This window comes from Pinus tabuliformis, chromosome 7 (assembly GCF_031772625.1).
Source record: "Pinus tabuliformis cultivar Carrire ecotype Pingquan chromosome 7, CPIR1, whole genome shotgun sequence".
Taxonomy (NCBI): domain Eukaryota; kingdom Viridiplantae; phylum Streptophyta; class Pinopsida; order Pinales; family Pinaceae; genus Pinus; species Pinus tabuliformis.
Window position 1 is genome coordinate 967,821,324 of NC_142293.1, and position 11,006 is coordinate 967,832,329.

The window sequence follows — 11,006 nt, forward strand, 5'->3', positions numbered from 1 at the left end:
CCTAAGACCTAACAAACTATAGAAGCAAGAAGAACATGCTTTTTCCTAAAAGACCATCAATAATGAGCATGAAACCCATGCTTTAATAATAATAATTTTTCTTTTTATTTTTCTTGTTTGTTACATAGGATACATATTGAAATTAATACAACAATTATGAAGACCAAAACTAGTTGCATTTCTCAACAAAAGGAATTCTTCAAACTTGTTGCTATCATGACTCATCAACCATCACAGCTCTTATTCATCAGGAGTCATGTGTTGTCTAGAGTCTTGCTAGGCTCCAATGGTGCCTTCCTGAATGTTGCAGACAGCCAAATTTCCAAAACTTGTGCATGTCTAATACTGGCCTTTCTTGCATACCAGGTACCATGGTGGCTCCATTTTTTGTTGAATTTTTAAGTCTAACTATTAGAAATCTTTCATGTACTTTCTGATTTATTTCTTCCTACTTGTTCTGTTAATTAACAAGTTATTTACCATATAAATACTGAAAATAAATACAAGTACATGCTCAACACATACAGATCATCAACTAAAGGAAAAAACAAGAACACAAGTGACAACGTTATTTTTGGACTAATGTCCCCGGAAAAACCAATGTGGGAAAGCGGGTGCAGCTATCTGAGGGTTTTATTGTTAAGCAGATTCAGAATACAATCTGGGTGCCAGAAATGGCTCTCGCAACAGAGAATTCCCTCGGCAGTAGTACCTCTCAGTCGGAGACAGATATCAGCCCCAATCTGCCCCACGAAATCTCCCAGTGTCAACCTCTAGGGTCCGCGTCAGCCTCTCTAGCCCAGCGTCAGCCCAGCTAGCCCAACGTCAGCCTATAGAGCCTCTGCGTCTCCCACGCTGGTTCTTCTAGCACTACGCAACTCCTGGATGCCTCTGTGTGGCCTTTGGCTGTCTCTGCGTGGCCTCTAGCTGGCTCTGCATCAACCCTCTCTCAGCTTCTGCGTTGATGCTCCTGATACCCTCTCTGCCTCTCTGCTTCTGTATTCACTGCCCTTCAGCTGCAACTCAGATCACTCCTTCGATTTCCTAAGCAAGCCCTGCCCCAAAAAATCGAATTCTTGATCAACTCGGTGTGTTCTCCAAGTGAGCCTCAAGCCTCCTCTTATACTTTTCTCTTTGACAATTCAATGGCTAAGATTAAGTCCTTAATCAACGGTCAAGATTTGATCTAGCTTGATCCATGACTTTTGGACCATTCTAACTCAGTTTTATATTAATTCACATTAATTTTTTAATTTCCCTAAGTTTAGACTTGGGGACTCCATTAAAAATATTAATTATTTTAATATCTCCCAAACTGGTTAGATTCTGCCCAAACCATTTCTGGGTATTGGAGATCTCATGTGTTTTAGCCTCTCCACCAATTTTCGTGTCTAGATCACATCCAATCCTAACCCAAATCAACACTCCCTCTTAGCGAGGATTATGCTCTAGTAATACTCCTCACTGAGCATCACCCTGATCATCTGGCATCGGTCCCTGTGTTGATGCTAGGCCTGCTGTCCAACATCCTCTGCACTGTTGCATCATGTACTGCTACCCATGGCCCTGCCACTACCACTGCCATTGCTGCATCTGTACGGCAGCTCCCTCTGCATCCATGCTGCTACCCATGACCCTGCCATTGCCACTACTGCATCTGCACTGCAACCCCTCTCATCATGCTGCATCGTGCTTCCTATAGCACTGCCACTACTAACTACTGCACTGCAACCCAGTTACTGAGAAGTAAGTAACCGATCTCCCAACTCTGACATCTCCGTTAGTTTTGCTACTCCTCTTCAGGGCTCCCGTAGCAAGGTATAATCCAAGAGGTTGGGTACCTCGAGGATCCTGCCCCTCATCGCCTATAGTCCGTCTGACTACAGCTCGATGTCTCCCCACTTCCTATCTTGAGGTGCATGAGCACTCATGGCACAGTCATCATCTGTCTCCACTTCTTTCTCCGCCCTTGCTGGCGCAACCTTGGTCTTAGAAGCCTCTCCCTTGTTCTTCTTCCTCGGACACTGGCTCGCATAATGACCCAGTTCCCCATAGTGGAAGCATTTGACCTTGGAGAGGTCCTTCTTTCGTTTCTCCTGCTTTCCCTCAGATGCTAAGGCAACATCCTCCTCTTCCTCCTTCTTGATTCCGACCCCCTTGTCGCTACTTCCTGCCTTGGTTAGCCTTATGATCTCTTCCTAACGAAGTGCCGCCCACAGTTCCTCCCAATCTAGAAGGGTCGATCTGCCCAGTATGCTCTGGACAAATACCTCCCATTCCTCTGAGACTGCATTCAATGCGGTCCTCATCATTAATTCTTGATCCGGCGTGGCCCCTATGAAAGTCAGCTGATCCCGGATCTCCTTCAATCGATCGAGGAAGATGTCGATTTGTTATCCTTTTTGCACCTGATATGACCGCAACTGATTTTCTAGTAGCATCTTCCTCTGCATGGAAGTATGTTGATACAATATCGTTAGGGCCTCCCACATCGCATTTGTCGTGTCCTTTAATATGTGGTACTACATGGTCCTTGACCTCGTCAAGGATGATGCTCTTGGCCCTTGCCATTGCCTCTTCGTACTTATCATTCTCAGCCGGGTCAACTAGGATCGCTATCCTTTTCAAGGCGAAGTCCTTGAGATGATTCCTGTCTAGAACGGACAAGATCCTGGCTTTCAAGACTATGAAGTTTGAGGCTCCATCCAGTCTATCCTGATCTCTTACCCCGTTCACTGCCATCTCTCTGCTCTTCTCTGTCGACTCCTCAAAGTCTCTCTACTTCCCCTCTAGAAGTTCTCGGTTCGACTCCTCCGAGTCTCTCTACTTCCCGTCTGGAAGTTCTCTTCTGGACTCCCTCTGAGTCCCGATTTACCTCCTGGAAATCCTTCTACCAACCGTCAAGTTGCCCCTCTCCAATCGTCTGTGCAACTGCAACACTGATCCAGATTCCTTGGCTAGAAATTCGCCTCGGCAACAACTCCCTCTACCTTGGTTTTGCCCTGTTAGGTATTATTTTGACCACAGTACCCCACCAGCTTCGCTCTCGCAAACTGCCCATAGCTTCCTATGCCCCAGCAACTGAAGGACTGAGCCTCTAGGCTCTGCGCAATCCCGACACTGGCAAAAATAGCTCCCTTAGCCACTGCGTCAACCCTCCTGGTCTCTGCGTGGCACTGCGTGAGCCTCTTTCTGCCCTCCTTAGCCTCCTACTTGTTTTGTTAATTAACAAGTTATTTACCATGTAAATACTGAAAATAAATACAAGTACATGCTCAACACATACAGATCATCAACTGAAGGAAAAAACAAGAACACAAGTGACACCGTTATTTTTGGACTAATGTCCCTGGAAAAGCCCAATGTGGGAAAATTGGTGCAGCTATTTGAGGGTTTTATTATTAAGCAGTTTCAGAATACAATCTGGGTGCCAGAAATGGCTCACCCAACAGAGAATGCCCTCGGCAGTAGTACCTCTAAGTCGGAGACAGATATCAACCCCAGTCTGCCCCACGAAATCTCCCAGCTTCAACCTCTAGGGTCTGCGTCAGCCCAACTAGCCCAGCGTCAGCCTCTGGAGCCTTTGCGTCTCCCACGTTGGTTCTTTCTGGCACTGCGCAGCTCCTGGCTGCCTCTGTGTGGCTTCTAGCTGGCTCTGCGTCAACCCGCTCTCGGGTTCTGCGTTGATGCTCCTGGTACCCTCTCTGCCTCTCTGCTTCTGTATTCACTACCCCTCAGCTACAACTCAGATCATTCCTTCGATTTCCTCAGCAAGCCCTTCCCTAGAAAATCGAATTCTTGATCAACTCGATGTGTTCTCCAAGTGACCCTCAAGCCTCCTCTTATACTTTTCTCGTTGACAATTCAACGGCCGAGATTAAGTCCTTAATCAACAGCTAAGATTAGATTTGGCTTGATCTGTGACTTTTGGACCATTCTAACTCAGTTTTATATTAATTCACATTAATATTTTATTCTCCCTAAGTTTAGACTTAGGACTCCATTAAAAATATTAATTATTTTAATATCTCCCAAACTGGTTAGATTCTGCCCAAACCATTTCTGGGTATTGGAGATCTCATGTGCCTTAGCCTCTCCACCAATTTTCGTGGCTAAAGCACATCCGATGCTACCCCAAATCAACATTTTTCACTAAACATAACCTCGCACTTTTGCTTGTCTTTATCATGTTGTCAGTGTGATCTGTTTTCTCAGAGCCCACCCTTGGCTTTTTCAAGCAGTTTCAATTGTTGTCCATTGTTTGTCCTCTATGCCCCTCTAGTCTTCAACCTCACTATTTGTTCTTGCTCTCTGACCCTTATTCTAGGTTATATTTTTACACTGATGGACATGGTATACCTCTATCTGACGCTTATTGGGCATTGTATTACCAAAATTGAAGATCCCTTCTCACACAATGGCTTAGTGCTACCCTCAGCAGTATTGTCCTCCATAGGGTCAATAAATCCCAACATCATGTTTGTTTATGCAATGAAAGTCTTTAGTTGGGATCAATTTTACTTGGAAGTGGGAGCGACATTTTCAAAAGCTCTCGGTTTGGGAGCGATTCTGGGAGCGTTTTTTATATAATATATATTTTATATATTTTTATATTTTGATGCATATATGTCAACAAAATCATGTAGAATGATGAATTAGATATAAAAAAATATAGATTGAACCATATAACAACAATAATCTAGAAGTTATAATCTTCATCAACCACATCCACAAGTTAGTAACATAGTAACATACAACATATTGAGTCTCATGATTCATCAATCTTAAAGTTTCAAGCTTTGAAAATTCAATATATAACATTTATCATCATTGATCACTAAAGTTGTACTTGTCAGCTAAGTGTAACCATTACAACAAATAATATCAAACATGAAATGAAATGAAATGAAACAACTTTCAACTTTCATGAAGCATTATATTCATAATTCATTACTAATGAGTTATAATTGCCAACTTCAAACTTAAATTGTCACAAAAATATCATAATAAATATGAAAGAGTCAATAGCTATAAAAACTACTAGAAACTAGAAAAGACAAGTAAATCTATTATCTATTGCTAATGCTTGGGCCTCTTGCCGCCACGAAAAATGTCTAATTTTTTAGTCTTGTTGGAAAATCAGGATCTTTGTCATTAATATCACCCTCTAAGCATTATTATCCAGAGGTATATTTGTCATTACCTCTGGATCTGTATAGGGATCTTTGTCTGTAATATCACCCTCTAAGCATTAACATAAGATAGAAAAAGCATAGCATGTCAAGTCAAGATTTTGTTTGAGTGATGCGTACATTTTTAGGAGGGTTATGATAGAGGAGTTCGACAACCAATGTCACTAACATCAAGGTACATAGAGGGATTGGTGCTCTTGATTAAATACGAGTTCCATACCCTAATACATGAGTCATGACAAAATCCAATGGAAACATTGCAATCCCCCCAATCCTGAAATCCTGAAAAATTGATAAGTCTATTGGATTTTGAATGGAATCTAAAATTCTACTTTCTCCATATGAAATCCAATGAGGTCAGAACCACTCTCAAACATCCTGAGCCATTTCATGGTAATGTTAAAAATTTAAGTAAAAGTGGTCTCTTTTACTTTAAGAATTTAACATTACCATGAATTGCATATCAATACTAGGGCCATAGGCTTGATCATTAGGCTACCCCACTCAAAATTTATTTGGTTCTTTGAAAAATAATTAAGAATTTAACATTACCATGAATCGCATATCAATACTGGGGCCATAGGTTTGATCATTAGGCTGCCCCACTCAAAATTTATTTGGTTTTTTAAAAAAAATTGCGTTTGGAATATTACTGCAAAAAAAAAATTGCAAAAAAAGAGTAAACGCTCCCGAAAACCAGGGAGCATTTTTTTTCAGGGAGCGCACTCCCGAACCGCTCCCACTCGGAGTGCGAATTGAGAGCAGGAGCATGAAGGGGGGGCACTCCCCCACAACCCTGGTTGGGATACATTCACCCAACTAAGCTAAGTCAAACCCTCCATCATCCTTATCTCTATTGACCCCAGATCTCAAATAACTTCTTCAGTTAGCATTATGTTGTTGCCATTATCTGCGACTAGCAGGTAAGTGGGAGAGCACGAGAGAGAGAGGGTGCCTCAATATACATATATATTTGTCTTTAAAAAGAGCAAAACCCTCTGGTGGCTGCAATTGCTTTTGGTGTTCGTAATATATTTTATGAAGTAATCTTTTTAAAGTTTCTATATTTCCTGCATAGTATGATAGACATGTCGCAAAGTATTTGGTATAGTTGAAATGGAAAGCTTCACACTGTAATATTGCTTCTTCTAAATGGTTTTGTTCTGCAGATGTATTGGTTCCTATTTCATGTTTTATATTGGTGTGCCTTTTTGCACTACAACACTATGGGACACATCGGATAGGTTTCATCTTTGCCCCGATTGTTATGATTTGGCTTCTATGTATCAGTGCACTTGGCCTATATAACATTATTCACTGGAACCCGAAAATTTATCGTGCACTCTCTCCATATGCTATGTACAAGTTTATGAGGAAGACCCGGTCTGGAGGATGGAAGTCTTTGGGTGGCATTCTGTTATGTATCACAGGTGAGTTACGGTTTAAGGAGAGACAATTATTGCATTCTTGTGAAATGGACAAGTTGGAATTCAGTTTTGTAACTCCAATTGTATGAAGTTAAAAAAGGATGTTCTTTGTTGGTATTGTTTGTACAGGCTCAGAGGCAATGTTCGCAGATCTAGGGCACTTTTCACAATTATCAATAAAGGTACAGGACATATATCGCAGTATAAGAGCCCAATTTATTTTCTGAGATCCAATCTATATTTACATCTCAGTTCCTTCTCTTAACTCGGGGACAAAAATTCTCATACAGACATCTAATGATTTGTCACTTTATTGCAGATCGCTTTCACTCTTATGGTTTATCCTGCCTTGATTTTAGCTTACATGGGTCAAGCTGCTTACATTTCACAACATCATCAATGTGTTAATCCAATTGGCTATTTCTTGTCAGTGCCAGGTAATGAATCTCGTTGGGTTACTTATGAGTAGTTTTTTGTCCCACAGATTGTTGAAGAAAAAATACTTATTCAAGGAGTACAATTCCAAAATAATAACTTGTCTTTTTATACAAAATATTCCTTTTCAGAAACTGTTAGATGGCCTGTGATTGGAGTTGCAATAGTAGCATCAGTGGTCGCAAGCCAAGCCATGATCACAGGGACATTTTCAATCATTAACCAATCTCTGGCACTTGGTTATTTTCCTAGGGTAAAGGTGGTACACACGTCAGATAAAATACATGGGAGGGTATATATTCCTGAAATCAACTGGATTCTTATGACATTATGTCTTGCTGTTACTTTTGGTTTGAGGGATGTTAAGCACATGGGAAATGCAAGTGGTATGTTCCTTTTTGGTTACATAAGTTACCATTATGTGTTACCATATTCATCGACATTTACTTATCAATTAATGGCTTTGAGGTGTGCGTTATTTTGGAGGCTGTAATGTCTGAACTCTGGACAAATCGTTGGATGCAGGTTTGGCAGTCATGACTGTTATGCTGGTCACAACCATCTTCATGTCATTAGTAATAATTCTGTGCTGGCACAAGAGTTTCCTGTTAGCTTTGTGCTTTCTTATCTTCTTTGGACTCATCGAATCCTTGTACTTTTCGGCTTCTCTTGTAAAATTTATAGATGGGGCCTGGGTGCCCCTAGTTTTATCCTTCATCCTCATGACAATTATGTATGCATGGCACTCTGGCACACTTGTGAAGTATGAATCGGACCTGCAAAATAAGGTCTCCCTAAGGTGGCTCGTAAATCTAGGTCCCAGTCTAGGATTGGTGAGGGTTCCAGGTATAGGGCTTATATATACGGAACTTGTCACTGGAATACCTCCAATTCTTTCACACTTTGTGACAAATTTTTCAGCGCTCCATCAGATTCTTGTCCTTGTGTGCATCAAGTCTGTCCCAGTACCATATGTTCCAGCAAAGGAACGGTATCTTATTGGGCGTGTTGGCCCCAACGAATTCGGCTTGTATAGATGTATTATAAGATATGGATACCGTGATGCTCGAAAAGATAATGAAGATTTTGAAGACCGACTTATCCGTAACCTTGGGGACTTTATCTGTTCAGAGCAAAGAAACTCTTATTCGATTAGTAAATCTTCAGAAGAAGAGGAGATGGCTGTCATGGGAACACCCATGCTCTCTGGAAATGCCATTGATATTGTTCGAAGTTGTGATTCAGTGAAGAGCATAGACTCTGCTACAGTGTCTTACATTATGTCACCAACTATCCAAAACATCCAAGACGTCATACAACCCATTTTTCCTTTTCAAGCTTGGTGGAGGGAAGTTCAGTCTGTTCTGCTTAGCAGTCCTGAATCAGATCCTGTTCTAAGAAAGGAGCTACAAGAACTTCTGGAGGCCAAGGAACATGGAACTACCTATATATTAGGCCATTCCAATGTGAAGGCAAGAAAAGGTTCGAGTTTTCTCAAGAAGATTGTCATTGATATTGCATATAACTTTCTCAGAAAGAATTGCAGGGGGTCATCAGTGGCATTGTGTGTTCCTCATGCGGCACTTATAGAAGTTGGCATGGTTTATTCCGTTTGATATGGGACCCTTGTATGCTAACGTAAATCCCCTCAAATAACAAGGGAGTACTGATATTTATTGTATGAGTTTGTGTTGTGTTCAATTCCGGAGGAGCTAGGACTTGGAAGCTGGTATGAATCTAAATGTTCTCTGCAAGTTAGCATTGACAATATGCTTTTTATTATCATTATGTAGAAGACATGAACTTCCCCACTATGGGAATATTACAATGGAATGTAGGCAGATGACAACAAGAGTAGATTATAATTTTTTTTAACGAGCATGCTCTTCCTCATTCTGGGAATATTACAGTGGAATGTAGCGATTATACAACACTCTAGTGCAAGTATGAAACACTCGCACTTTACTAACTAACAAAAACTGCATTGACATAATAAGGAAATCATGAAAAATGTGATGTTCTTCGTTTGGAGTTTGCACCGGTTAATTAGGTTTTGATTTATTTAGCTTCATGTTAGAAAAATTATTGTCTTCAAACTTTATTTCTTTTCTAATATGGGAACAGTCGTGTTTTTTTTAGCTGTTGTAAATTATGGTTATAGACATTTACGTTTGATAATAATATCATTGTAAATTTTAGCAGAAAAGTGGCCAGAGAAGTTATCTGGATATCATTTTGGAATTTTAAATGTTTAAGACTATAATTTAAATTATTATAATTTGTGACAATTCTAATCTGTGAGGATACCACAAGGTAATTTAGAGTATATAGAGAGCTTACCCAGCCTTTTGAAAATGGGTCATTATTATATTGATTTTACCAGTTTGGAAGTTAATTTCATTCCAAAACTCACATTATTAATGATTTTAAGGTCATGCCTATTTTTTGGGCCTGGGGTTGTTTTCTATAATATGTTGCAAATTGTCATGTTACAAATATATTTGTGTGTTTTGGTATTTCATTTCACATTATCTATATATATATTGGCCCGGGGTTGTTTTCTATAACAGGTTGCAAATTGTTATGTTACAAATATATTTCTCTGTGTTAGTATTTCATTTCACATTATATATATATTTTTTTCACTATTCGTGATTTGACCATCAATAACTTTTCGTATAACAAAATCAATGCAAGTAATTTTGTGAACTTTTAATCTCTTAATAAATAAATGAATTTATTTTAATGACGAATTTATTTTAATGACGTTTACTAGATCTAGCGGCCTGAAGGACCACCCACTAGCTACTTAATCCATATTCAAAGATTCTTTTCCATATTGATTCTGCTGAATGAATGAGAGGAGAGTTGTCTTAATTTTTAAATGTTTAAATGCATAACATTAATACAAGTGTTTCTTCGCAGGCACTCTTCTTGTTACAAAAGGCTGAGTTACCACTGCGTTATGAAACGTTGCGCTACCTGTGTTACCTGAGTTATCAGAGCTATACATAAGCTTCCACATGAACCAGTGCAGCAGGGTCTCAATTACTGCTCAAATTTCCCATATTGATTTGGATGTTGAAAAATATCCGTGGAATCTGTAAGGTTGCATATTCTCGACTCTTTCTTATTCGCTCCACCGCTTCTCGCAAAGTACTGGTATACGGCTATTGCGCTTATTGTAGCATTGGAACTTCAATAAGAATTCTTTGCCGTTATAGCCGGCAAGCACCCCGATGGTCCCATATCTGTTACGACAAACCGTCGAAAACCCACGTTGTACGAGCGCACTAAATTTGCCCTGTTTACCTCGCTTGCCTGTCATGCTCTTCGCTGCCAGAATCCAACTCTCTCATTTCACAGGCTTGCAAACTCAGCCGCACAACATGGTTGCTCTACTTACTCGATCTTGACATGCCAAACGGGAGTGGCTTGTGGGTGTATTCCAATTACCAGTCTAATGTCATGATTAAATGACAAAGCCTCAACAATCAGGGCATGCAGGGGTTAAATTTGACGGGTGACCCTACCCGTCAAGGAATTTTTTTATGACGTTTTTATTTTTAAACTGCCTATCATATGACTTTTAAAATTTATTTGTACAAGTTTCATCTAATTTCAAATTGTACAATAAAAGAACAATAGTTGTGAAATAATTTTCAAACCAAAAACATAATGTGCATGATTTCTCGGTTGGATACAACGACCCTTTTGGTGGCTCCCAGCCTTTCCCAACAACCGACTTTGCAGACAAAAAGTTGTGTTCAACCTCATTTCGGACAAAACCCAACAGTCTAATGCTATTTACTGCACAAACCGCTGTTGAAAGTGCAATCCAATTTTTTACAACAAATACAAAACAAAGCTCAATTTTTTACATAACCCACTACTCAGAATTCAGCTGGTTTAATATCCCAAAACATATCTTGAAGATCTAATGTCAACACAG

The 11,006-nt window shown here is 40.0% G+C and overlaps 1 protein-coding gene across 1 annotated transcript in view; it reads left to right on the forward strand.

Annotated features, from left to right (window-relative positions):
- Positions 1 to 8,836, forward strand: part of LOC149250831 (potassium transporter 2-like) — a gene marked incomplete at its 5' end in the record, with an annotated part of 88,796 nt that extends 79,960 nt beyond the window's left edge. Inside the window, 5 exons of the mRNA XM_089459250.1 lie at positions 6,362 to 6,622; positions 6,749 to 6,801; positions 6,939 to 7,056; positions 7,186 to 7,440; positions 7,580 to 8,836. Coding sequence (XP_089315376.1) covers positions 6,362 to 6,622; positions 6,749 to 6,801; positions 6,939 to 7,056; positions 7,186 to 7,440; positions 7,580 to 8,670 — 1,778 coding nt within the window. The remainder of the gene's footprint in view (positions 1 to 6,361; positions 6,623 to 6,748; positions 6,802 to 6,938; positions 7,057 to 7,185; positions 7,441 to 7,579) is intronic.
- Positions 8,837 to 11,006: the final 2,170 nt, after the last annotated feature.